This window comes from Chionomys nivalis, chromosome 24 (genome assembly GCF_950005125.1).
Source record: "Chionomys nivalis chromosome 24, mChiNiv1.1, whole genome shotgun sequence".
NCBI lineage: Eukaryota > Metazoa > Chordata > Mammalia > Rodentia > Cricetidae > Chionomys > Chionomys nivalis.
The window spans coordinates 24981485-25009394 of NC_080109.1; the positions used below are offsets into that span (position 1 = coordinate 24981485).

At 45.3% G+C, this 27910-nt stretch overlaps 3 protein-coding genes across 4 annotated transcripts; all 3 read left to right on the forward strand.

The window, feature by feature from the left end:
- The first annotated feature begins 1166 nt into the window (after positions 1–1166).
- Ndufc1 (NADH:ubiquinone oxidoreductase subunit C1) lies at positions 1167–5031 on the forward strand. The gene is made up of 4 exons (XM_057756977.1): positions 1167–1280; positions 1915–2018; positions 2795–2874; positions 4884–5031. The coding sequence occupies exons 1-3, from the start codon at positions 1214–1216 to the stop codon at positions 2852–2854; spliced, it is 231 nt and encodes a 76-aa protein (XP_057612960.1). The 5' UTR covers positions 1167–1213; the 3' UTR covers positions 2855–2874; positions 4884–5031.
- On the forward strand, positions 2891–4848 carry LOC130865877 (ATP synthase subunit e, mitochondrial-like). The gene has a single exon (XM_057756979.1). The coding sequence runs from the start codon at positions 4351–4353 to the stop codon at positions 4564–4566; it is 216 nt and encodes a 71-aa protein (XP_057612962.1). The 5' UTR covers positions 2891–4350; the 3' UTR covers positions 4567–4848.
- Positions 5032–10720: 5689 nt separating the features above from the next.
- Positions 10721–18709, forward strand: Mgarp (mitochondria localized glutamic acid rich protein). Of its 2 annotated transcripts, XM_057757211.1 has the most exons (5): positions 10721–10823; positions 15560–15663; positions 15966–16059; positions 17823–18281; positions 18395–18709. In XM_057757211.1, the coding sequence occupies exons 1-5, from the start codon at positions 10742–10744 to the stop codon at positions 18460–18462; spliced, it is 807 nt and encodes a 268-aa protein (XP_057613194.1). In that variant the 5' UTR covers positions 10721–10741; the 3' UTR covers positions 18463–18709. The 2 variants fall into 2 exon arrangements, with proteins under 2 accessions (XP_057613194.1, XP_057613193.1); XM_057757210.1 differs by having other exon boundaries at positions 17823–18709.
- Positions 18710–27910: the final 9201 nt, after the last annotated feature.

Here is a 27910-nt window from a genome sequence, read left to right on the forward strand (position 1 = left end):
CGGTGGTGGTGCACGCCTTTAATCCCAGCACTCGGGAGGCAGAGGCAGGCGGATCTCTGTGAGTTCGAGGCCAGCCTGGTCTACAAGAATTAGTTCCAGGACAGGAACCAAAACCACAGAGAAATCCTGTCTCAAAAAACCAAAAAAAAAAAAAAAAAAATCTCAAAATAACAAAACAAAACAAACAAAAAAACTCCAGCTGATTATTACAAATGTCTTGAATAGGCAAACAGTATTTACTACACCCAAATAACTCCTAAGCTTCCCAACAACCCTACAGGATAGGTTTTATGTTACAGATGTAAAACTGTGGTAGAGATTAACAACTAACGATCATGGTGTTGAAATGTGGCCAACACAAATGCTACTGGAGACATGACAGTTTGGATCCTGTTCTACATAGACACATGGCCTTATAGCCAGTCCCACCTCGTCAGATAGGCTAACAGGAGCACTTTCATGTAACATTTACAAGAATTTTGTCAGGGCCTGGTGGCAAAGGTCTTATAATCCCAGCTCCTCAAAAAGCTGAGGCAGGAGGATCAAGTTCATGGCCATCTGGGTAACTTAGTGAGAACCTATCTCAAAAAGTGAAAAGGCTATGTGGGGATATGTAGCTCAGTGATTAGGCATTTGACTAGGATGTAGGAAGCCCTGTATTTCCTCCCTGCCGAATAACAGATTTCTATGTCACAGGATTGAGAGGCATCAAAGTTGTCTTGATAAATGGATCTTAGAAACCGTTGAGGCCTTTACAAATAAAAAGTTCCCTTAGCCGACAAGTTTGTCTTTGAGTCCATCTGTTAATTGGTGCTAATAATCACTGCATATCCTGTAGTCAATGTAGTGATAAAATGACTGTAAACCACACAATGAATTAACTTACTGTACCTGAAACACTAAATTCAGCCCAAATTTTATTCTTCAACAAAACACTTCCATTTTCAGTTTTGAGGCTCACCAATGAAACATCCGACGAGCGCTCTGACAAACTGTTTTCCCTGCCCCAGCCCCCTTTTCACTGTTTTCGAACAGTCCGGGTTTTAGGAAACTTTGTCCTCAAGCCAGGACGCTAGCCCACCTGCGAGTCCCGCTTCTGCTGCCAGGGGGCGCTGCGCTCCGCGCCACCTGCCGGCGATGCGCGCGCAGTGAGAAGGCGGTGCCCGCCCGACACGACGCGCATGCCCAGGAGGGACGGACTCTGTAGGGCAAGATGGCGCCGTCTGCCGTACTGCGCCCGTTTTCGCGGCTTCTGGCCCCGGCCAGGTTCCCGAGCTGCTGTGAGTGTCTCCAGGCCCATTCGGCTCCCGGCCTACTCCCACCCAGCACTGACCACCCTGGAACCTCCGGAGGAGGTCGCGGCTCAGGCCGACCTGCAGTGACCTTCACCGGCCGCGGTCCGCGTTCTCTGCATCGTCGGCCGTCGGCCCTCCAAACTACCTACCCTCTTGAGAGTGGATTTTGTGTCTTTTTGACCCCCGGCTCTACAAACATGCCCAGGAGACAACAAACAGGGAGGTCCTCCCGGGGCTGCTTCTCATCCTCCCACTCCCCAGTCTGTGAAGGCCAGCGACACTTTAACGAGGTTTTGAAGGCGTCCTGAGTCCCAAGGACGGCCGTGTGGCTCTGCTGGTGGCCCCGGACAAGTTACTCTTGTTTTCTGAACTATGCCCAGATTGAGGTTGGGCAGATAGAGTATAAATGACAATGTAAAGCCAGGGATGGTGGGGCTCTCTTGGAATCCCAGCCCTGGGGAGGTGGAGACAGGTGATCAGGAATTCAAGACCATCCTGGGCTACCAAGAACTCCTATCTCAGAAGAGAGAATTTCATGCACTAATACGTACGCACACTAGTAAATGTTAGGTTTTCCTCGCTACAAGTCAGTAAGATACATATTCTCTTTCTTTTTCAGCTTCAACGCGGTCAAAGTTCTACGTCCGGGAGCCAGTCCATGCCAAACCTGACTGGCTGAAAGTTGGGCTGACCTTAGGCACCTCGGTTTTCCTGTGGGTTTATGTGAGTACCCTACCCATCGGGATCCCTGGAACTGGAGTTACAAACGTTTGTGAACTGGCAGTTGTTGGACCTGGGAACCAAACTTGGGTCCTTTGCCAGCAGTACATGGCTCCTAACTGCGAAACCATCTCCACAGCCCCAATTTTATATTTCATTCTCAGAATTTTTTGATGGTGGAAGGCTTAATTACTGCCAAGAGTATTAAGGGTTGAAATTTGGTCTTTGATTCCCATGAATGCCATCATGTATCGATCATTGTTCCAGCGACATAATCTATCAGACAGTGGTTCTAAGAAGTAGCTGTTCCCTGACTTCTAATTAACACACAGAGAGGTGAGGGATGGCTCGGTTACTCACTCACAGTGGCAGGCTGCTAAGACTGGAATACAGCATGCACCATAGGATAGATACAGTGGGCTGATCCTCTATATGAGCACACACAGGCAAGCTCACCTGTCCATAGATTTACACACACACAGGCAAGCTCACCTGTCCATAAATTTACATACACACACAGTTACACAAAAGTATAGCATTTTCCTTATCAACCAGCCTGGACACATGTGATAACGACAGGTCATGTTTTGAAATTCTTCTGCCATCATATGCTTTCCATTGTCTTTCGATTTGAATTTTTTCGCTTTTTATATCTAGTAAAATAGTAATTGTTTTAACCTACCCTCTTTCTCTTATGAATCATAAGTATCTTTACTTGGTTTCCTCCTCTTTAAGATACCTGAAAGATTACATTTCTAGTTTTAATCATTAACTTATAGCTCATCAATCAACATAATGAAGATGTTTTGGAGTATAAAAGAAGAAATGGATTGGAATAAACTTTGGAGATATTAATATAGTAAGTATGTTTATAAAGTATACAGATTATGGAAGTTAATTGATCTGTTTGTGGCTGTTACAGGCTCTCCACTGCACATGCCTTTTTCTAGTGCCAGCACTAGAGAGGTAGAAAGTAGGCAGATCTCTGTGAGGACAGCCTGGTCTACATAGTGAGGTCCACAATAGCCAGGGCTAAGCAGAGAGACCTTGTCTCAAAAAAAGAGAGAGGCAGGGTGTTATTGCATGTCTTTGAGCTTTCTATGTAGACCAGGATCCTCCTGCCTCTACCTCCTAAGTGCTGGGATTTTAGGAGTATGCCAGGATTCCAGACATGTAGAATAACCCCAGTACTGGATGAAGTCAGTACCTATAATGCCAATACTTCAGAGTGTGATAAGGAAATAATTAGTATGAGGCTAGCCTGGTCTGCACAGCAAGACCCAGTCCCAAACAAAGTAAAGACAAGCAACAATAAAACCAAAATCACGTTAAAATCATGTCTTCTTCACTAGTACTTCACCCATCGTGTTCATAGCCCTCAGGATAGTTGGCATAACTTGTGTGTGTTTGCTTCTGTAAGAGCAGAGTTCCTATCTATTTATTAATGCTTATGTTCTCAACACTGCACTGCACTGAGCACCCAGCCATTCTAGGCGTTTAATGTTCGTAGAACGAATGAATGTGTAAAGGCAATGGATTCTGCATTTTTCTGCTTAACCGTTTCATTATGATTGTCACTGTAGCTAGCATCCAATTGAAGAATTCAGGTAAAACCTAATATTAATGAGATAATGTATTGTACATGCTCTAATTTAAAAGAGATACGTTTGTGAGTCTGTGTATGCACATGTATCACACACATAACATGCATATGCTATGTGTATTATACAAACATGTAATGTATATACTTTATTCCTGAAATTATTTGAAAGAAATCCTTTACTCTTTATGAAGTGAAAAATCCCTCATTTAAAAAAGCCCTTAGCTTCTGGGCTGAGGAGATAGCTCAGGGGTTAAAACAGCTGCCACACCAGCATGAGTGCAGAGCTCAGAACCCCAGAGCCCTGGTAAGGATGATTTGGCGATCACTTGTGATTCCAAAACTCTGAAGGTGAGCAGAGGATCCCCAGAATAAGAAGGCTAATAACACTGGTGCACTCTGGGGTCAGCTGAGAAACCCTACTTCAGTGACGAGGTGGAAAGCCATTGACAAGACTCCCAGCATCAATGGGCATTCACGTGCACACATGCAGACATGCATGCACACCACACACATATCTTGGTACCCGTGGATTAAATCTAGTAGATAATAAGCATATTATAAACATAGTAATCACAAAACACATTTTTCTTTTTTTTTTTTTTTTTGGTTTTTCGAGACAGGGTTTCTCTGTGGTTTTGGAGTCTGTCCTGGAACTAGCTCTTGTAGACCAGGCTGGTCTCGAACTCAACATTTTCTTTTAAGAATTCTCAAATTAGGAAGGTCACGGACAAGATGGTGCCCCCAGTTCAGGTCTCTCCGCTCATCAAGCTCGGCCGATACTCAGCCCTTGTCCTCGGCATGGCCTACGGCGCCAAGCGCTATAGTTACCTAAAGCCCCGGGCAGAGGAGGAGAGGAGGGTGGCAGCGGAGGAGAAGAAGAGACTAGATGAGCTGAACCGGATTGAAAGAGAACGGGCAGAAGCTCAAGATGACAGCATACTCAAGTGAAGCGCCAGTGAGCTTGCCTTTCTTAAGTCGCTGAGGATGAATAAAGCTTTGTCGTGCGATGCAAAAAAAAAAGAATTCTCAAATTAATATTTTAGGGTTTATCGTCTAAATCTTTTGCTTCTTTTTTCTATTAATACCACTTTGTCCATTTCAGTATTATTGATATAAATTTAAAATCAACTACTGATTCTATTTAATAGATATATTTTCTAGATTTTTTTTCTGGTGCTCTAAGGTAAATTATTCAGAGAAGTCTGGTTTTAACATTATCTGATCAGTGCCTTGGATTGATTTTTTTTTTTTTCTTTTCCTTGTAGGTCTACTTCATATGATGGAGTCCATTCCTCTGGATTCATCTATCTGTTGAGTTGTGGATATGAGGGGAAAGCATATGTAAATATGTATCAGTCAAGTTAACGTGGGTTTTACTTTATTAAATAAAAGTAGTTACGTTCTTCATGTGTAGAGATGGATTCACTAATCAGTGCTGATGGACTCTTTTCAGCTTTTAACTTTTTATGTGTTTGTATGAGTGCTTGTATATATGTGTGTACCGTAACATGCAGTGCTCATAGAAGCCTAAGCTGGAGCTGTGGTGCTTGACAAAGGCCTTGGGAACCAAACCTGGGTCCTCTGCAAAAACACCAAGTGCTTCTAACTGCTGAGCCCCTCTGTCACCTCCCTTCCTGCCTCCCTCCTTCCCCATATACCTTCTTCCCTCCCTTCCTATTTCCCTTCCTCCATTTCTTCTTTTTTTTTGTTTTGTTTTTGTTTTTTGAGATAAGGTTTCGGACAGAGTTCTGGCTGACCTGGAACTCACTCTGTAGACCAGGTTGGCCTCAAACCCACAGAGATCCGCCTGCCTCTGCCTCCCAAGTGCTGGAATTAAAGGTGTGCACCACCACTACCTGTTTGTTTTTTTTTTTTTATTTTTCTTTATTTTTTTGAGACATTGGCCAGCCCTCAACTTTTTTTTTTTTTATATTTATTTATTTATTATGTATACAATATTCTGTCTGTGTGTATGCCTGCAGGCCAGAAGAGGGCACCAGACCTCATTACAGATGGTTGTGAGCCACCATGTGGTTGCTGGGAATTGAACTCAGGACCTTTGGAAGAGCAGGCAATGCTCTTAACCACTGAGCCATCTCTCCAGACCCAGCCCTCAACTTTTTTACTGAAACACTTAGATGCCAAAGAGTCCAAGTAATATTTTATTAATGAAGAGGTGATAAGTCAGATAGTAAAGATAAACTCTGTTATGACAGTTGCCTCTGTCTCCATTTACTTGAATGGGAATGTTTTTATTGGCATGGCTGTGTGTTTGTTTGTTTTGATGTGAATGAGGAGTGTTTGCCTGCCTGTGTGTGCAGACCATATGCAGTCTTGTGCCCTGGAAGGTCAGAAGAGGGCACCACATCCCCTGGAACTGTTTGTGAGCCTCCAACCCCCAGGCCTCTACAAGAGTAATCAGTGCTCCTAAATGCCAAGCCATCTAGCCCCAGAGTGACTTTCTACTCACTTTTATGGCCACATGAAGTTTTCCCATTGGCTTTCAGTCAAGTTACAACAACCTATAGAGTTTTGTTTGTTTTTTGGAATGGGTTTCTCTGAGTAGCTTTGGCAGCTGTACTGAAACTCCCTCTGTAGACCAAGCTGTCTTCGAACTCACAGATATCACCTGCCTCTGCCTCCCTCCCGAGTCCATGGATTAAAGGCGTGCACCAACACTGCCCAGCGAGCTGTAGATTTTTAAAGAGAACCAAGCTGGCAAGATTCTCAGTGGGGAAAGAACTTGCTGTCCTGACCACCTGAATAACATCTCTAGAATCCTTGAAAGGTAGAAGAGAGTTGACAAGATTATCCACTGACCGACCACGCATAGTAGCAATAAACTAAAACAGAGTAAAGGTGGGGGCGCTACATGGTGGCCTTGAAACTACTTACCAAGGTCCTGCCTCAAAAAGGCTGGAGACGGCCCACTAGTGAAACCCTTGCCTGGCATTCTTTTTTTTTTTTTTTTTTTTTTTTTGTTTGAGACAGGGTTTCTCTGTAGCCTTGGTGCCCATCCTGGAACTAGCTCTTGTAGACCAGGCTGGCCTCGAACTCCCAGAGATCTGCCTGCCTCTGCCTCCCGAGTGCTGGGATTAAAGGTGTGCACCACCACCGCCCGGCCTTGCCTGGCATTCTTGAAGCCCTGGGTTTAATCATGAGTATCATGAAAATGTTAAAAAGGAAAGAGTTAGATATATATGGTCTAAAATGATTTCTGCTTTGAAGTCCATTGATATGGCATGTGTTTGGGGCCTGGAAAAAAGCGTGGTCTTTTGATGTCACTTCTGGACAAAAATTCAAAACTGTAGTATTTGATAATATGCTAATGCCATGAAAAGTCAGATATAGTAGTAACTTAGCTTGTGTCGGTTTGGATTCCTGTTAGAGTGGGAAAACTCGGGAGACTGTAGATCAATTTCATGCAAATGCAAGAACAGAAAAGGACACTATCAGGAAGGAAGTCCAATAAAGTCACCTCCTCGCGAGGACATGTCTGTTAGACCCAATGGCAAAGGGAGTGAAAAAGTCGCAGGTGGAATTAGGGCTGCCGATAGGGCAACCCTGAGGAAATTGCCCTGGAGGATCCAGCTGGGCCCAGAGTCATCACAAGGGTCTTTACACGTGGCTATATGACATCAACCTGCTGCTGCTGGGGTGTCTGCTATAGTTTATGAGTGGAGAATCTAGGGCCCTGCACCTGCCACACAAGCACCCCGTTAGCTCCATCCCCACCACTTCTGGGTTTGAAAGTAGAAGGAGGATAAGAGCTAAGAAGAGCAAGAAAAAAGTGAATGCCCCTGTTGAATGTAAGCCGAGTGAGACACACCCATGAGCCTCGAGTTACTGAATGCGCGGTGTTTCGGGTTAGCACATCTGCAAGAAACTGGTGCTAGCACGAGAGGCCAAAAAGTCAGTTAAGTCCAAAGTAACAGCCCTGCAACAAAAACTCATATCTCCACAACGTCCAGAAAACACCAAAACATCTGCAATTTTAAAAACTTTTAGTAAATACAATCTTTGCATGTCAGGCTTTGAGACTGCAGTTTGTTTTAGCCTTTCTCTTGAGTGTATCCATTTTAACTCTAGGGGGAGCCTTCTTGATAACCTGGGCTGTGGGTGAAGGGAAGAACCTACCATAATGGGAGCACTCTGTAAGGCCAGTTCTCAGCAGACAGATGCAAGAAAATTGTAAACTTGAAGCCAGTGAGACCCAGCCTCAGGAAGAAAGAAAGACTCTTAGTTTTAGCTTTGCTAACTATGTGTCTGCATCATTCCTCAGCGCTACTGCCACCCCCACCCACATGGTAAGGAGAAGCAAATAGTGCCAGGGTTTGCACTCAAACCAAGGCTGGGCTGAGCAAGAATCATTCTGGTTCTAAATTCCCAAAGGATTTTTTAAATTGGCTTCTTTGTTTGTTTGTTTTTGAGGCAGAATCTTAATGAGCAGCTCTAATTCTGGCTGGCCTGGAGCTCCTCTGTAGACCAGGCTGGCCTGGAGCTCCTCTGTAGACCAGGCTGGCCTGGAGCTCCTCTGTAGACCAGGCTGGCCTGGAGCTCCTCTGTAGACCAGGCTGGCCTTGCACTCACAGATCCATCCACCTGTGATAATGATGGACATCTACAAGCCGAAGGTTACTGGACGACAACCAAAACTAGAAAATGCAGGGCATGGTTCGGCCCACACTGTGGTTTCAGACATCTGGTCTCAATAAATAAATAAATAAATAGGCAGGCAGTGGTGGTGGTACATGCCTTTAATCCAAGCACTTGGGGGGTGGTGGCAAATCTCTGTGAGTTTGGGTCCAGCCTGGTCTACAAAGTAAGTTTCAGGGACAGCGAGGGCTAAATAGAGAAACCCTGTCTTGAGAAACAAAACAAAACAAAAAAAAATTCTTTTCCTCCTCCCAAAAATCTTTTCAATTTTTCCTAACTTTTTTTTAAGTGTTTGTGTGTATGTGTGTTCAAAATTTAAAAGGTTGTAGACCATCCGGGAACAAACCAACAAACCTCTAGTCCTCTGTAAGAGCAACCAGCTCTTATCCACTAAGCCATCTCTTGTTTCTAGCATTCCGTAGAGTTTGGGAAAGGATTCTTTTCTTTTCTTTTCTTTTTTTTTTTTTTTTGGTATATTTCTTTAGGTGTGGGTATGTGTTGGGGTGCACATGCCATAGGTGTGCACGCGGAGATCAGAAGACAGCCTCCGAGAGTCAGTTCTCTCCCTTCCACCATGCTAGTCCAGGGAGCCAGCTCAGGGCATCAGGCTTGCCAGCTGAAGACTCACATCTGCCTGGCTGTCATTTCTTCAAATGCTTTTTTTTTTCCTTTTTGAGACAGGGTCTCCGTGTGTAGCACGTAGACCAGGCTGGCCTTGAACTCACGGGATAATACTCTCCCTCTCAAGTGTTGGAATTAAAGGTGTGCACCATCATACAGGGAACCAAAATACTTTAAAGTTACCCAGCACATAAGCCATGGAATCATAATTATTGTTAGCACTGGACTCTTCCAATGTTTTCAAAGTTGGTATCTTTGTCAACAACCAGAGTTTCAGTGGAGGTCATCTGAGCTAAGCCAATATATCTGCGACCCTAGACGTTTTAAAAATGTCAAGGATTCTCTCAAGGGCAGTGAAGAATCTGAGCTGCAGGGGAATGTCTGAGCCTGGTCAGCCACAGCAAGAGCTAATGTGAAAATGTCTGGAGTTCTCCGGAAGCAGCTGGAAAGCAGGCAAATCTGACAACCAAAGGGCATGGGTTTTTTGTTTTATTTTGTGTATTTCTGAAAATAGCTCACTAAAATATAAAAGGAACCCACCAAAGCCCACAGGAGTGGAAGAGTAAGTCGAAAATTCCTTTGCCCCGAGACCCGAGCCTTTAGGAAAAGCATCTAGAGGTGTACGATGTCCCAGTACTGTCTCTCCCAATTGGGACGGCCATACTTGGCAGATACAACCAAAATTGTATGCCAGACTGAACGGGTGCAGAGGAATCGTGAGCTTGAGGCCAGCGCTGCCTCTTCCATCTGACTCAGAACGTTTCACATCCAGTGTGTCTCAGAACTCTCCTCGGCTGCGTTACTCAGTCCTGCAAGATTTACAGCTCTGACCCAGTGGCGGTGGCTCATACCAGGCAGAGGCACCCAGTGGATCTCTGAGCTTGAGGCCGGCCTGGTGTACAGGAGTTCCAGGACAGTCAGAGCTACCCAGAGAAACCCTGTCTCGAAAAACCAAGATTCACAATTCTGGCTGGAGGGGGATGGCTTGGTGTTGAAAAGCGCTTGCTCCTCCAGAGTGCCTTTACCTACTTGTCCTGTTAGTAGCTTTGTTCCCCCCCTTCCCCCGCACCACCACCAATGCTCTTAGTGATTTTTTTTTTTGAGACAGGGTCTCATATAGCCTATGGTGTCCTTAAACTTGCTATGTTGCCAAAGATCTTGAACTCCTGATCCTCCTGCCTCCACCCCCTGAGTGTTGGGATTATCTGCTTGCGCCAGCACGCCTGGTTTTATGCGCTGCTGGGTATTGATCCAGTGCTAGGTAAGCGCTTTACCCTGTATTTAAGGTCTTGGAAACAGTGGCTCGCTTAGAATCCAGCCATCGCCGGGGGTGGGGGGAGGGGTGGGGGGGGGGACGACGACGACGACGGGACGACACGGACACCTTACGCAAGCAGCAGCCTTTAGTCATAAACCTGTCGCTTGTAAAGTTTCCCCCACTACCTTTTCCAAGGAAAGTTAACGCAGTGGGTGGGATAAAGTGGCCTCCGCCTGGAGGAAAAACCGTGTCTGCACAATGAATCCTGAATCTGGTGTCCAGCGTGACCTGGAGGAGAGTTTCTCCATGGAACAGAGCGGGTCAGGCACGTAACAGCCACTTCTCAGTTACCTATCTCTTCTGGGATGCAGCCCTTAAGCGGCTGCCCGAAAGGGGCGCCGGAAAGCAGCACTGTTAGAGCAGGATAAGCGGACCAAGGTGCAGACCACTAACTCAAACCCCCTTCCACGTGCCCCGGGCCGGGGAGGCACGGGACCTGGAACTCCACCGCCGGGCGGGGCGCTCCTGAGGCTCCGCCCTCGGAGCCTGGGTTGCTTGCTCCCCGGCTGCGTCTCTGCGCGTCGGGCGATGTATCTCCGAAGGGCTGTGTCTAAGACTCTGGCGCTGCCCCGGAGGGCGCCCTCCGGACCTGTGCCACTGGGGAAAGACGGTGAGTGCCCCACACATCTCCGTGGGTCCAGGCTGGAACCAGCGCCCCGAACCCGCCAGCACCTAGTCACAGACGCCTGAACCAGAGGTGAAGGAACAGTGAGGGAGGGTCTCAGGCAAGCACTCCGAAGTTCTTGGAAACTTTGGAAATAGGGAGCTTTTCTAGGTATGCCTCTGAATCCAAATTAGACTTCCTGGGTTCCAGAGCTTATCTCCGGCGAGTAATGTCTCTTTATTTTTAAAGCGAGGATCACAGTTGCTGTAATTAATAAATGTGGAGTGGAAAATCACTTCGAAGAGCGTCTGGCTCACTCTTAGAGTCCCACGTAGATTATTCAATGAACCTCTAGGCTCCCCAAGAGATAAAGAAACGGATGGATAGGTGGACGTGGGTTGTCCACACGCCAGCAGGTGGGCTCCCGTCAAGGTCCCGGTTCAGGGAACACTGGTGGTCTTGACCCTGGAATCTCCCGACCCTGAGCTACCTTCGAAGGGGGTGGCCTCGGCCTCTGGTCATTCTTCTGACGTTGCTGAGAAGCTTACAGCTCCATCACCTTTGGATTAGGGAATGCGCGAGGAAAGAGCTCTTGGGAATTTTCTAAAGAGGAAAGCACCGAGTAACATAACGCCGCCTAGAACAGAGTAGGTGCTTAATAGGTGCCGGATCTAGACCGGTTTGCAGTTCCTCTCCGAGCCGCCTTTCCTGGTCCTCACTCCCGCCCCGCACCCCTCGTCCATCACTCACTGAATCCCAGCTCTGGGATGCTGGAAAGTTAATTCTTGCTGTGCTTCACCCGACTCCCTGAGGCGTCCATGGCAGCATCCAGAGTGAGGATTTAAGCGAGGGAGACAGGAAAACGCCTGCAGAAAATTCCATGAGCCACAGGGGTGTTTGAGTTTGGTTTGTCCACTTGTTTCCCCAGCTTTGATTGGGTCTATGTGGGTGGTGGAGGGTGAGAGGAAGTTCTATCTATCCTCCTGTTCTTTTAAATGTTACTTGAAAGACATCTCCCCACACGTGTTAAGATGCCTTCTCCTCACTGTATAATTCTTAAGATAGCAATTTTCATCATCGATGAGGTAGGGAGAAGCCGTTTAGTTTAAGCTGAAGATACTGAAGCTGTTCTGATCTTCAGAGAAGAAGATGAGTCCACTGACCACACACACACACACACACACACACACACACCAGAGCCTGCGTGTGTTCAGAGGACAGCTTGCAGGAGTCAGTGGGTCCCAGGGCCGAACTAGGTCTTCAAGCTTGACTGCAGACACCTTTACCCTCTAGTCCTGTCGCCGTCTGGACCACACCCCACACCGTTATATGCCTCTACCCCCTTCTCAGGACCCCTCCCATCAAAATAAAGGCAGTGTTAACCTTCTAAACTGCAGTTAAAAGTCCTGGGCACAAGGGCACTGACCTTATTTTACCTAAATACTCTCTCTTTTTATGGCGTCCATTCAGCGTAGGTTGAATCTAAGGGCCATCATTTTTCTAAGCAAGCCTGCTTCCATTGAGCACCAAACTACAGCCACAGTCATAATTACTGCTTTTGTTTGGTTTTGTATTTTCATTTTTTTAAGACAGGGTTTTTCTGTGTAGTCCTGGAACTCACCAGGGTCCTCAAACTCAGAGATCCTCCCACCTCTGCCTCCCGCTTCTGCCTCCCAGTGCTGGTGTTATACCAGTCCAGCATTGACTGGAATTGTAAATTTGTCTTCCTTTGTGGGCATTGATTGATGTCTTATTGGTACTTTCTACTTTGGTAATAAATTTGTTTCAGTGGTTTCTTTTTTGAAAGACACATTTTAACTATCATTAAATTTTGTTCTTTTTGCAGCAAAATGTAACTTTTTTGACTTTTCAAAATAAGTGTACCTTTTCAATGAGTAGTTTAGGCTTGGAATAGTTCATTGGGAAAATGCCAGAAAGGCAAGATATAATATATAAATCACATAGAATCTTCCTAATAGTAAATATCATTGTTTATGGTTAGTCTACTTAGTTTTAGAGATTTTTGTTGTTCTTGCTTTATAGAAACAGGACTAGCTACCCAAACTTGTCTGAAGCAGTTAATCCCCCTGTCTCAACCTCCCAAGTACTTGCATTATGGTGTGCACCAGCACATGTGATTACTGCAGGTCTTTTTCTTCTTATACCTGAGATCTGTGTCACAAGATTATTGTGTAGATTTTCATATAACGTGTGGTAGAATTTTCTCATAGTCTGAAGAGTTGGCTCAACAGTTCAGAGCATTTCTTGCTCCTGCAAAGGATCTGGGTTCAATTCTCAGTACCCACAAGATTACTCGAACAGTCTGTGATTCCAGTACCAGGGAACCTGAAGCCCACCCTGACCTTGAAGGGCACCAGGCGTGCGCATGGTGCATATATACTATACATTCAGGCAAAGTGCTCATCCACATAAAATAATAAATAATCTAAAAAAATCAATTTGTTCTCATATAAGTAAATCCTAGTGTTCACATCGTATGAGACTACTAAAATACGGTTTTTAAAAATAATTTTTTTTTTTTTTTTTTTTTTTTGGTTTTTCGAGACAGGGTTTCTCTGTAGCTTTGGAGCCTGTCCTGGAACTCCCTTTGTAGACCAGACTGGCCTCGAACTCACAGAGATCCGCCTACCTCTGCCTCCCAAGTGCTGGGATTAAAGGCGTGCGCCACCACCGCCCGGCTAAAAATAATTTTTAAAGATTTTTATGTTATTTTATCTTTTTTGTTCAGAGCTGAGGACTAAACTCAGGGCCTTATGCTTATTAGACAAGCACTCTGGCCCTGAGCTAAACCCCCAACCTAAAATACGTTTAATTCATTCATATTGGATGGTTCTCTTATTGCTATTTTAAATAATTCAGCTGAATTTTTTTTTAATATTTATTTTTTATGTGTACGATATTCTGTCTGTGTGTGTGTGTATGTCTGCAGGCTAGACCTCATTACAGAGCCACCATGTGGTTGCCAGGAATTGAACTCAGGACCTTTGGAAGAGCAGGCAATGCTCTTAACCACTGAGCCATCTCTCCGAGCCCCAGCTGAAATAATTTTTAAGTCTATTTGTATTGCTGAAGTTTTCTTTTTGTTTTGTTTTTGTCTAGACAGGGTTTCTCTGTGTAACCCTGGCTGTCCTGGAACTCCCTCTGTAGACCAGGCTGGGCTTGAGCTCAGAGATTCGCCTGCCTCTGCCTCCCAAGTGCTGGGATTAAAGGCATGGGCCACCACATCCCATCACTAATAATTTTCTTTATTTTTAGCTATTTAATAAGAACTCTCTGGAGCACATGGGGCATAGCTTACCCAGTAGACAGAAACCAATGGATTTCACTCCTAGTATTTAAAACACAAAACAAAACAAAAAAAAACTTAGATCAAATAAGAAACATATACACATATACAAATGTCAAAAAGGTTGTGAGATTTTTGTTTTGTTTTGGTTTCATTTATTTTTGGTGCTGAGGAGGGAACTCAGGCCTCCTATATATTAGACACAAACTCTAAGACAGGTGGGGTGGGGTTTGGGGGGAAGTTGCTTGTTTTGGCGGTGACATTTGGGTCAGTGGGTACAGGTGCTCATCATCAACCCCGATGACCAGAGTCTTATCTCCAGGACCCACTCAGTAGAGGAGAAAGTTAACTCCCACAAGTTGCCCTCTGACCTCCACATACGGGCTAAATGAAAGCCTGTTCCAGACGCCCTCCTGCTACAGCCTCCTAAGCGACTGGGACTAGGAAATGTACATCCAGATCACAGATATGTTTTTAAGACAACAAAAGTGTCACACACAGGAAACCAGCCATGCAGCTGTAATCCCAGTGTTCAGGAGGCTGAGACAAGAGAATGGCCAAGAGTTTGACCTCAGCTAAGTAGTGAGATCTTACTTCAAAAAGCTCAGGGTCCAAACATGTGTTCTACCCATCCTTAAATGCATTTTTTTTTCTTTTGGTTTTTTTGAGACAGAGTTTCTCTGTGTAACAGTTCTAGCTGTTCTGGAACTAGCTCTTGAAGACCAGGCTGACCTCAGACTCACAGAGATCCGCCTGCCTCTGCATCACCACTGCCTGGCCCCTTAAATGCAAATTTTATCTTTAGGTATAAGTGTGTTTAGTTGTTAAAGCAATCAGTTCCTTCTTTCTCAAGTGGACAACTGAAAAAATGAAGAAAACAAAAGTAATTCTTTCTGATGGTGTCTGTTTTGGCTACATATGGAGGAATGTATTTCTGCATCTCATTTGGCTGGTCAGCTTGTTTAGTTCTTCTGTCATTTCCCTTCATCCACATCTGCCCTTCCTGGTGCCTAACAGCAAGATGGCAGACTTCTCAAGCACTCTTCAAATCAGACCAGAGGCCGTTGGGTGGAATTACTACCCCTGCCTTTAACGCTGTTTGCTGAAGTGAAAATCCACCATGTTAGTAGGTTCCAAGATCCCTGAGGAGAAAACGCCTAAAAGATGTAATTATTTAAAATGCCAGGTCTTTTTTTTTTTTTTTAGATTTATTTATTTATTATGTATACAACATTCCTTCCATGTATGCTTGCATGCCAGAAGAGGGCACCAGATCTCATTCTAGATGGCTGTGAGCCACCATGTGGTTGCTGGGAATTGAACTCAGGACCTCTGGAAGAGCAGGCAGTGCTCTTAACCTCTGAGCCATCTCTCCAGCCCTAAAATGCCAGGTCTTACGTGGTGAAGGTAACCATGTTTAAATTTGTTTTCCTAGCATCTCTTCGCCGAATGTCATCCAGAAAACTCCCTGGAACATCTGGGTCCAATATGATTTATTACCTGGTTGTAGGTGTGACCGTCAGTGCTGGTGGATATTACGTAAGTGCTTAAGGACCTACTAAAGAATTCCTGTGCCCTGCTTGCTGGCTCACACCTTTAATCCCAGTACTCTGTGTACAAGGTCGGTCTGGTCTGCTTTCTGAGTTCCAGACCAGCAAAGGTCCCTTATGGAGTCAGGTCTTGTCTCCCCAAAGAGGGGGTTGGTGGAAGTGGTGGGCAGGCGTTGGTTTCTGTGCTGCACTGAAATTGTTCCTGAAACTTCTAATGGTAGTAGCATAGAGAAATGTATATGACGAGTCTTAAAGCAGGGGAAAGAGAGCTAAGCACACGTTTTCTTTCAGACTTATAAGGCTGTCACATCAAAGCAAGCCAGACGTACAGAACGTGTAAGGGACGTGAAAGAACAAACAAAAGCAGAGTCACAGCCACTTCCAGGTAAAGGGAATTTCTTTTTTAAATTTGTTTGTTTATTTATTATTTTATTTATTTATTAAAGATTTCTGGGGCTGGAGAGATGGCTCAGTGGTTAAGAGCATTGCCTGCTCTTCCAAAGGTCCTGAGTTCAATTCCCGGCAACCACATGGTGGCTCACAACCATCTGCAAAGAGGTCTAGTGCCTTCTTCTGGCCTTCAGACATGCATGTACACAGAATATTGTATACATAATGAATAAATATTTAAAAAAAAAAAAAAGATTTCTGCCTCCTCCCCGCCACCGCCTCCCATTTCCCTCCCTCTCCCCCAATCAACTCCCCCTCCCTCAGCAGCCGGAAGAGCAGTCAGGGTTCCCTGTCTTCTTATTTTGTTTATTTATTAAAGAGGAGGTCTCATGAATCCCAGGCAGGATGACCCTACACTGTGGTACCCCTGCCTCCACTTTTTGAGCTGGGATGACAATCATATACCCCCACCCTTGGTTCTTTCTTTCAGTTCTTTATCTAGAACGGCTATGTATAGGGGTTGGATCAGGAAGAAGATCATGGTAACCTCGAGCTTTGGATGAGGACATTTGATAAATGAGCGAGTTTTCTGTGTGTGTTTTGCTGAGAGGTAGTTTTCATTCCTCTGTGTGGTAATATTATTTCTACTCCGTAGACACCCATTCATGCAAACATAATTTTAGCGTCTGTCTCAGCAGTTTGACCTCTCTTTTTCCCTACCATTGTTTTCAATTGTAAGCTGATTTTTTTTTTCAGTATTGGCAAGCACCACCACTGTGTCTTTCTCAAAGTCTGCTTCCCATGAGTTAAAACAGTTGAGCATCCTAAGACCCTGAGCCTGGAAAATGGCCCCCTGGGGGGACAGAAACTTTGCAGTCGCCCCCCCCCACATCCATTTCTCACCTTAAACAACTTTAACTTTTTAAATATTTATTTTATTTTGTGTGTGTCTTGCCTGCATGTAGATAAATAAGTACAGGTGGTATACCTGGTTGTCATCATAGGGTCCTGTCCTGTCCCATCTGTGTTCCAGCCCCAGAGGTCAGAAGAGGGATCCCCCAGAGCCCAGAGCAGAATAACAGATGCTGGACAACAAACACAGGGCTCTGTATAAGGGCAGCCCGGCTCCTAACATCGAACTGTCTCTCCAGCCCCATGCTAATTACTTTAAATGAAATTTTTTCCTGTCTCAACTCTAACATTACTATCAATTACTGCCGTCACTGTTTAGGAACAGGGGTATTAGCACCTCAGGAGTCAGGTTTTGCTTTGGGAGCTTTCTTTGCTTTGGCCCAGAGGTTGTTTTGGTTTGGTTTGAGGTTTTTTGTTGTGGTTGTTTGGGTTCTTGTTTTGGTTTGGTTTGGCTCTACTATGTAGGCCAGGCTGGTTGAACTCACCTGCCTCCACTTCTGGAGTCCTGGAACTAACAAGTGTGCACCACAGGGCCAGAATTCAATTTTAATTTTTTGTTAGGGTACTAGGAAACAGAATATTATAGCCAGCAAGAAGGCTCAGGAGACTAAAAGTAATCACAATACTTGCAAAATTGGCGCGGGAGGATCGGGAGTTCGAGGTCACCCAGGCTACATAGCAGATTTATGTTAACCTAGGCTGTAGTAAATGTCTCAAAAAAAAAAATTCAAACTAAATTCAAAATTCCCTTCCCTCAGATTAAAATAAAATAAATTGATTACATTATTCCACTTTATTCCCATGTTCTTCAAATCAATACTTTGCTTAATGAACCAAATCTTAAAGGCGAAAAGGAGAATGTGGCAGAAGCTGGGGCCGGAGAAATTTCTGTAAAGGAAAGTGAATTGGTACATGCTGAGGATGTGCCCAAGGCTGCAGCAGGGCCTCCAGAAGGGTCTCCGGCCTCCCCGGTCCCTGCAGAGGCTGCGCTAGAGGAAACATCCACACTGAGAGAGGAGCCTGATCTGAAGATCACCGAGGCTTCTCCGGGGGAGACCACCGAGGGAGTCCCTGAACCCACTGTGGAGGTGGAGAGCGCGGCTCCTGAACCCACAGCAGAGGTGGAGAGCGCGGCTCCTGAACCCACTGTGGAGGTGGACAGCGCAGCTCCTGAACCCACAGCGGAGGTGGACAGCGCAGCTCCTGAACCCACAGCGGAGGTGGACAGCGCGGCTCCTGAACCCACAGCGGAGGTGGACAGCGCAGCTGCGGACCAGGCGGACTGGGCGTGTACCAGCGAGGAGGGTGAAGATACTGCTGGGAATCGGAGCTGCCCGGAGAGTGCTGAACTAGAAGAAAGCCCTCCCTTAGGCTCAGAGCCCTCTGCCCCCCAGGATTCACAAGAGGAAACCGCCGAGGTCACCGCAGAAGGAGCCTCACCCCAAGGCTGATCTGCAAAACTCCAGAGTTGCTTTTGTATTTTTAGCAACCTTAGACTTTCTTTCTAGAATTTAATATACCTTAAAGAATTTGGCTTTTACTAATAGATGTTTGGATTGGAGTTTGGTATTTTACATGTCTTAATAGTTTTCTACCCTCTAAGATCAGGCTGGGTAAAGAGCTTAAATAGTATTAGCTTTGGATTTAAATTTTACGTTTTAGAAATTAAGGTATCCATGCAGCCTGTATTCCCTTTGATTTTTGCTCTACCTTTCTCTTAATTATATGTAAGACCGGATTATTGAGTTTGATGTGAACTCATTGAAATAAAATTAGAAAATCTTAACTGTTTCGATTCTTTCTTCTTGTTGGGGGAGGAGGACTTGTGATTAGGAAAAGGATGACCATGACCCAGGCTGGCATCCTTGCTCAGGCCTACGGTTTCTATAGCCTCAATGTGCACTGCATTTCCTATTAACAGCCACACAAACACCCTCACATGGAGAAACCAAGCTTTATAATATTAACGCAGGAAGAGCAGGGCTCTGGAGAGCTCTGCCCTTTCCCTGGCTGTTATGTAAGGGGGCAGAGGATGGGAGGGGGTGCCCGGCTTTTCTGGTTCAGTGCAGTGTTTACTGAGGATTTACACACCCTGCCAGGACTCATTCGTGCACGAATGCATGCAGCAAACATTCAGAGTGCCTTCTGTCCACCAGCCGCTGTTTATAGCTTAGCGCAGGACTAGATAATAAGATAAATAAAATTATATATAGGGATTAGGTAGAGTTTGCAAGTGTCAGTTGAAATTGTCACTTTAGATATGGCAGTCTTTATTTTATGAGACAGTCCTTGCCTCAAATTCACTATATAGCTTCAAGGCTAGCCTTTAACTTCTAATCCCCCTGCCTCAGTGCCCTAAGTGCTAAACTTATAGATGTGTGCCCCCACACCCAATCAAAGCAAGACTTTTTACAAAGGTGTCTTTTAATAAAGACTGATGGTTCTGGAGACGACATCATGCCAAGTGGGGGAACAGGAAAGCACACATGATCTGCAGCTAAGCATGCTGGGACGATCCAGAATTTCGAGGTGGTCCGTGTGAGTGAAGAGGAGTCAGAAGAAAGGAGAATAACTGGAGCGGTCTCAGAAAAGAAAGGGAAGGGGTGAAGGCAGGCATAATTATGCCAGCACTCAGAGACTGAGGATAGAAGTTCATGAGTTCGAGGTCAGCTTTAGCTAAATAAAATAAAAGAACCTTGTTTCAAGAGAGAAGACAGGTGGGGTAGGGGGAGATGGCCTAGATAACACGGAGTTATGCAAGATTTGGGGCATGTGGCCGCTGATGACATTCTGGTTTGATCCCCTTAACTGGGAGCATTTGCTCCCAGCTGCTATGACTGTTCATGTCCTTCCCCAGCCCCCACCCCGCCTGGCCCTCACTCCAGGCAGCTTATAACCATGACTGACATCAGAACACCATGGAAGGTGGGGCCAGCTGAAGTACAGTGCTCCAGGGCTCTAGTGGTTCAGAACTGATGCTGGTCCCTGGGAGAGACTATATCCTGCTTCCCTCTCGCCGCCGTTCTCAAGAGAACATTCTTCCAGAGACAGTGCTTGGAACATCTGCATCTAGGGAATTTTACCTAGGATGATTAGGTAAAAACATCTAGATTAGGGAGGACTGGATGGATGAAACCAATAGACTGAGCAGGTGATGACCGTGGGATTTGAGAGGCAGAGACACAGAAACTGAACGGCTTAATCACGACTCTGCGGAAAGAATGACACCTTGTATTTGCTTCTAATTTGTCTCAGTATCAATTCTTTAGGAGATAGATAAATCTAACACTCACCAGTCCTCTGAGATGAGACAGAGTGCCTCTTAGTGCACTCACACTCAGGGATACACTCCTAAGTACACTCACACTCAGGGATACACTCCTAAGTGCACTCACACTCAGGGATACACTCCTAAGTGCACTCACACTCAGGGATACACTCCTAAGTGCACTCACACTCAGGGATACACTCCTAAGTGCACTCACACTCAGGGATACCCTCCTAAATGCACTCACACTCAGGGATACCCTCCTAAGTGCACTCACACTCAGGGATACCCTCCTAAGTGCACTCACACTCAGGAATACACTCTTGAGTGAACTTACACTCAAGGATACCCTCCTGAGTTCACTCACACTCAAGGATACCCTCCTGAGTACACTCACACTCAGGCACACACTCCTTAGTGCACTCACACTTAGGGATACACTCCTTAGTGCTGTCACACTCAGGGATACACTCTTGAGTGAACTCACACTCAGGGATACCCTCCTGAGTGCACTCAGGGATACCCTTCCTAGTGCACTCACACTTGGGGATACACTCCTGAGTGAACTCACACTCAGGGATACCCTCCTGAGTGCACTCACACTGAAGGATACCCTCCTGAGTGCACTCACACTCAGGGACACACTCTTTGGTCTACACACATACAGAAAAACACTCCTTCGTTCACTCACACATACACACACACAGAAGCAGTACATAGAAGTCAGTGCTTTATTTTATAATTAATTTATTTTTGTCATTATTGTTTTTGAGACAGGGTTTCTCTGCGTAATCTCGGCTGTCCTGGAACTCACTCTGTACACCAGGCTGGCCTTGAACTTAGAGATCCTTCTGCCTCCATCTTCAGAATGCTGGGACTAAAGGTGTGCACTACCACTGCCCAGTTCTTTGTACTATTTTAGTTGGGATAGTTTCTGTTGCAAAGGTAAGACCCTAACTGACAATGATTTAGGGACAGAGGTCTTCGTCACACAACTAGGTGTCCAGGAGCTGGTTTCTGTGACTCGGTCATCAAGAACTGGGATGTTTATCATCAAGCTTCCAATCAAGAATGTTTGGCAACTAAGCCTGGAGAGATGCTTCAGGGGTGAAGAGCACATATTGTTCTTGCAGAGGACCTGAGTTCTATCCCCAGCACCCACATCTGGAATTTCACAGCTGCCTGTAACTCCAGTGTCAGGGGATCTGACGTCCCTCTGTCCCCACTCATGTGCAGACAGATACACATATACATACATACATACATACGAATAATAAAATATAAAGTCAGGTGGTGGTGGCGCACGCCTTTAGTCCCAGCATCTGGGAGGCAGAGGCAGGTGGATCTCTATGAGTCTGAGAGCAGCCTGGTCTACAGAGAGAGTTGCAGGCCAGCCTAGGGTACAAAAAGAAATCCCATCTTGAAAGAACAAAAATAAATAATAAATAAATAAATTATATACATATATACATACACACACACACACATATATGAATGTTTGGCAAGCCAGGCACGGTGGCACAAGACTTTAATCTCAGCACTTGGGAGGCAGAGGCTGCAGAATCTCTTTGAGTTCCAGGCCAGCCACTACTTTGGGCACAGCAAGTCTTCCTCATCGTCGTAGGACACATCACCAGGTCCTATTCATAACAAGAAGTTCTCTTGTCTTAGAAAGCAAACCTTAAAGGTGGAATTCTCTTTTCAATACTCTATTATAGAAAAACCTCAGACAAAAGAGGAATGGCGTAATAAAACTTCATGTGCCCTACACGAAGCCTTACCAACTGGAAACTGCGGTAAACCTTGTGTTCATACTTCCCCCATTGCCTTCAACCACTCTGTCTTGGGCCCTGCCTGTAGCTAATACCAGATGTGAAGGTCAAACATACAAAATGAAACCTACGTTTGAAACAGCATAATGAGAATTCGGCTAGGGATGGTTGCATTCAATCGCCAGCACTGTACAAAGGGCAGCAATTAAATGTAGGTCCACTGAGGCTCTTTCCCAGAGACCCACTTCCTCCAGAGAGGCTATACAGCCTCCCACAGCACCAGCGGCCAGAGACCAAGTGTACAAACAGGAGCTTGTAAAAGACATTTCACAAGCTGAAGCCCCTCATAGATTAGCTGAAAGATTTGATCACTGACGAGAGGAATACTAACACTAACAAATTAGTATAATGTTATTTGCAGTGTTGGCAATCAAACCCATACGCCTTGTTTCTGCCAAGCTGGCTCTCTTATCACTGAGCCGCACTGCCAGGCATAAACCCAAACATTCCTGTGAAAGATCTACTGACTTCCATATATGTAGTGCAACCCACACATGTACACACACACTAAATATGTGGGGGTCAGATACAGCTTGTTGGAGTCCATTCTCCCTTTCTATATGTTGGTTCCAGGAATTGAACTCAGGTCATCAGTTTGATTGCAAACACCTTTACCTAATAAGTCATCTTGCTGGCCCAGAACTTCTCTTCACATGTTAGAAATGTTCTCACTCATCCATTGGAACAGAAAATTTTATTAAGGTGTAGTCAAATCTATCTCAAGCAGAAACCAACTCGAATGGCCAATTAACCTGATGGCTACATTTGTTCTGAGCCAAGATGGGCAGTGACTGACTCTTGCAGTGACTGTAGTGTGTTATTAAGATGTTTATGGGGCAGCCTGGTCTACAAGAGCTAGTTCCAGGACAGGCTCCAAAACCACAGAGAAACCCTGTCTCAAAAAACCAAAAAAAAAAAAAAAAAAAAAGCACTCGGAAGGCAGAGGCAGGCGGATCTCTGTGAGTTCGAGGACAGCATGGTCTACAAGAGCTAGTTCCAGGACAGGAACCAAAAAGCTAAGGAGAAATCCTGTCTCGAAAAATCCAAAAAAAAAAATGTTTATGGGGCTGGAGAGATGACTCAGCGGTTGAGAGCTCTGGCCAGTCACTGGCTCTGCTTCCTGACGGCTTTTGCAATGGGATCAGCCATCTCAAACTCCTGCTTCCTTAATTCCCTAAAACGCCAGACTATAGTCTCAAACCCTGAGCCGAAACAAGCCCTTCATTCCTGCATTGGTTACTTTGTTACAACTACAAAGAAAGTAACTAATATTTAAAAATTAAGCCAGGCGGGGATATCCAACGCCTGCCATCCCAAGCACTCAGGAGGCAGAGGCAAGTGCATCTCTGTGAGTAGTCTGAGGCCATCCTGGTCCACAAATCGAGTTCCAGGACAGCCATAGCTATTACTCAGAGAAGCCCTCTCTCCAAAACACAAAACAAAACAAATTTTCACTATATATCAAAGCAGCTAATACTTCCTAAAGTGTGGTGATACGTCCCAGCTAAAACCTCACTTCTCTTCCATACTATGTGACTGAAACATTAAAATTTTGTGGCATTCAGGCTCCATAGCTATTTAATAGCATTGGAAATATTATCTGAGCCAGGGAGATAACTGAGTGAGTAAATGTGCTTGTCGGACAAGCCTGGTGACCTAAGTTCAATACCAGGAAGCCATGAAAATGTAGGAGAGAAATGATGCCATCAAGTTGTCTTCCAATCTCCACACATGCACCCCTCCCCAACATCATGGTATGTACCCCTCAGATTATAGAGGAACTCAACTAAAAAAATTCTCAAATACAAATATTTTGCCTAAAGAAGTAAGTCTGGGGCTGGAGAGGTGGCTCAGTGGCTATGTGAATGGTCTGCTCTTCCAGAGGACCTGGGTTCAATTCCCAGCACTCACATGGCAGCTCACAACTGCCTGTAACTCCAGTTCTAGGGAATCTGGCTCCCTCAAACAGTTATGCATGCAGACAAAACACCAATACACATAAACTAGAAAGAAATGAGTCTTTCAGAGAAAAAAAGAAAGCCTATGCTTTGCTTCTTAGGAGAAAACCTGCCTGTTATACCAAGTGGGATTTTTCTCTCCTTTCCAAGAAGCATGCTATTTATTGATGCATTATTCTGTTCTCCCTCTAGTCCACTGCCCTTGGTGTGCCTCGGCTAACCCAGAGAGGGCAAATGCTGGGCGTGGGCTCAGTAGAGCTCTGAACAGTCCACCAAGCAGCTCATCCTAATCAGCTTACATAAGAACTGCCCCTGCCGCGGGCCAGGCGCAGCCGAATGCTAATGCATCTGCCGCCTCGAATTAGTTTAGCTTCACTGTCCCTCAAGAGATGTTCCCAGCTATTTTCAAAACTGACTCCTCGCATCAGGGGGATTGGCCCTCTCCTAAGCTGAATACTGAACAAACAACCTGTGTCACAGTACATTTTAAAGCTCATTCAAAAAAAAAAAATCAGCAACACAAAGTTACTGAGAGAACTTACATAAGTTCTTGCAAGGACATTGGTTTTGGTCCAGTGACAGGCAGCTTCCAAAGAGGATTTCGTGAGGACAGCACTGAGGCCTGGTTTCTAAGACCATCTTCATTCTTTCTTGCCTGTTGACTGGTTTCGGCGGCAGGGGTATTTCCTGCTTCTCTTGAAAACTTAATTTCCTGTTTCTTTGCAGGTATTAATTGGAAGCAGAATCTCTCTGCCCTTTTTCTGCACTCAGACTTGGCCATCGTCTCATCTGTCTGCAATTGTTTTCCTGTGGAAGAATTTTCTAGCTGCAAACACATGGGTGAGGATAACAGGGTGATGAGATGGCTCGGCCGAGAAGGTCACTTGCCGCCACCGTCGAGGACCTGAGTTTGAGCCCTGGCATCCCCGTGGTGGAAGGAAAGGGCTAACTCCCAAAAGTTGTCCTCTGACCTCATACATACAGATAAATAAGTGTAATTAGAATTTAAAAGCAAAATAGATGAAAGCATGCTTAGAGGCCTCAGCACTTTCTACCAGCTGGCCATCTTCCATTAGCCAGCATTCATTTGTTGACCCACAATCTATAGTTCCAATAGGTGTTTTGCTTCCCTTGGGGAAAGGAGTGATAAGAGTTGAATCTATGACCTTGCACATGCTACATATATGTTCTACCGCTAATCTACACCTCCAGCCCACTTCCTTCGTCTTTTTTCTCTTTCTTTCTTTCTTTCTTTCTTTCTTTCTTTCTTTCTTTCTTTCTTTCTTTCTTTCTTTCTTTCTTTTGAAATAGAGTTTCATGTAGCCCAGGCTAGCCTTTAACTTCCTGTGCAGCTGATAATAGCCTTGAACACCTACCTGATCCTGCCTGCGGTCACGTCCCAAATGCTGTGCTTACTACAGATATGCACAGCTGTAAGGGGTTAACCTTAACTTTTCTCCATAGTCACCATTCCTGCCCATAGTCTGTCTCCATCCCCTTCCCTTTTCTTCTGTCTTGGCCTTTTTCAGAGGCTATTCTGAGTATTTGAAAATAAGTTACTCATCCTACTGAAATCTATTTCTTTTCCTCTTTCATTATTATCTCCCCAATAAATAAAATAAACTTACATTATATAAGTACTGATTGGAAGCGTCACCCCAGTCCCTGGCATCCATATCATAAATATCATCTCAGCTCCTTGTCATACCCCTATATCCAAAGAGTCTGAAATGTAATATTAAGCTGGGGGCATTACCCCAGCCCTCTAACACCCTATATCCAAGAAGTCTGGGATGATTGGAAGCCCTTGGCTTGGCAGTTGCCCTTTGGACTCCAACTCCCAGCCTGCCAAGTGCTGACCCCTCCCTCAGGACCAACCCACCCCCCCAAGGTATTTAGGAAAGAAGAACACATGATTTGTGTGTGTGTGTGTGTGTGTGTGTGTGTGTGTGTGCGTGTGCGCGCGCTCTCTGTCTTTCCCTTGCCATGCTCTTCCGGCCACCCAGGACTGCGGTCTATTAAACATGGGCATTTGATGTGTTTTAATCTGGTCTGATTGAATATCTTTGTGCAGGCAGAGCAGCTTGTCTTAGGATTTTTCCTAACAAGTACCATATAGTGCCTTACATTTTTGTTAATTTATTTATTGAATTTTTAAAGCATTTATTTGTTAGATGTGTGTGTGTGAGAGAGAGAGAGAGAGAAAGGGAGAGGGAGGGAGGGAGGGAGGGAGGGAGAGAGAGAGAGAGAGAGAGAGAGAGAGAGAGAAAGGGAGAGGGAGGGAGGGAGGGAGGGAGGGAGGGAGAGAGAGAGAGAGAGAGAGAGAGAGAGAAAGGGAGAGGGAGGGAGGGAGGGAGGGAGGGAGGGAGAGAGAGAGAGAGAGAGAGAGAGGGAGGGAGGGAGGGAGGGAGGGAGGGAGAGAGAGAGAGAGAGAGAGAAAGGGAGAGGGAGGGAGGGAGGGAGGGAGGGAGAGAGAGAGAGAGAGAAAGGGAGAGGGAGGGAGGGAGGGAGGGAGGGAGGGAGGGAGAGAGAGAGAGAGAGAGAGAGAGAGAGAGAGAGAGAGAGAGAGGGGGCATCATTTGGACCCTACGGCAGCAAGGCCTGTGTCTAGTCAGCGTGGCTATTTGAAAGCAGGATGTGACAGCTGAAGTTGACTCCACAGCCGGATCACAGAGAAACAAGGAAACTGGACCTGGTATTGCAGGATTGTCAACCCAGTCACTCAGGATGCTGGGGCCAGAGGATTCTAAGTTCAAGGCCAGCCTGAACAATTTAGTAAAGCCCTGACCCAGGATAAAAAGCTAGGGGAGAGCTGGGGCTATGGTTCAGTAGCAGGGTACTTTCCCAGCAAGCACGAGCACGGGGCTCTAAGTTCAACTGTGCCCTTCTTTCTCTTAAAAAGAAAAAAAAAGGTAAATAAAGTAAAACCACAGGAAGTCATCTGCTTTCCCTTTCATGGGTATTCTGGACACAAGAGGTCAGAGGAAGCCCAGTTGTTCTCCCAGATACGAGTAATAAACAGTTCTGCAAGGGTCAGACATGATGGCATGGGTAGTTGAATAGCTGAATAACTATTTCCTTTCCCCTCCTGGATTTTAAATAATCAATTATTACTTGATTTTATTCGCCCTTTGGTCAATTTTAATTAACTTTAAAAATAAATTTATTACTTTGATTGATTTGAACATATTCTCTTTTACTCCAAAGATTTCCTTGAAGTAATTTCCTGTTTTATCTTCAGGAATGTAAGATATGGGCTAGGGATAAAGAGAGGTCTGAGTTTTGGCCAAGTAATACTCTCTTGTCTTAGTTTCTGCTGCGATAGAATGTTCTGGCTAAAGCAATGTAGGGGAGAAAGGATTTATTTTGGCTTATGGTTCCACAGAGACAGTCTATCACAGCGGGCTGCTTGTCACATTGTATCAGCAATCAGTGTGTAGAGCAAAGGACAGGAAGTGGGTCTGGGCTATAGGACACCTCAGGGTCTGGCCCCAGTAATGTACTTCCTCTCCCAAAACTCCAACTACGGCTCCACAACGTTCCCACACTGCATCATCGGCTGGGGACAAAATGTTCAAACACGTAAGCCTTGTGGGGAACGGTTTACATTCAAATCACATTTCGTAAGGCCCTAGAAAAGAAAATTCTATACTTTCATTCATTTTTATTTTTATTTACATATTTAAAATTTGTTTAACTTTTATATTATGTATATGGGTATTTTGCCTGCCTGCATGTCTATGTACCAAGTGTGTGCCCGGTGGCTGTGCAGACCAGAAGAGGGCATCGTATGTACTGGAAATGGATTCACAGAAGATTGGAACCTGGTGTTGGAGAACTGGGAACTGAGCTCAGTCCTTTGGAAGAGCAGCTGGT

Bases quoted from the DNA above. Each gene is read 5' to 3' on its own strand.
- Ndufc1 (XM_057756977.1), top strand. From the start codon at position 1,214: ATGGCGCCGTCTGCCGTACTGCGCCCGTTTTCGCGGCTTCTGGCCCCG. The intron at 1,281-1,914 runs GTGAGTGTCTCC...TTTCTTTTTCAG, and splicing joins GGCCAGGTTCCCGAGCTGCT to CTTCAACGCGGTCAAAGTTC. The intron at 2,019-2,794 runs GTGAGTACCCTA...ATTAACTTATAG, and splicing joins CGGTTTTCCTGTGGGTTTAT to CTCATCAATCAACATAATGA.
- LOC130865877 (XM_057756979.1), top strand. From the start codon at position 4,351: ATGGTGCCCCCAGTTCAGGTCTCTCCGCTCATCAAGCTCGGCCGATAC.
- Mgarp (XM_057757210.1), top strand. From the start codon at position 10,742: ATGTATCTCCGAAGGGCTGTGTCTAAGACTCTGGCGCTGCCCCGGAGG. The intron at 10,824-15,559 runs GTGAGTGCCCCA...TTGTTTTCCTAG, and splicing joins TGTGCCACTGGGGAAAGACG to CATCTCTTCGCCGAATGTCA. The intron at 15,664-15,965 runs GTAAGTGCTTAA...GTTTTCTTTCAG, and splicing joins TCAGTGCTGGTGGATATTAC to ACTTATAAGGCTGTCACATC.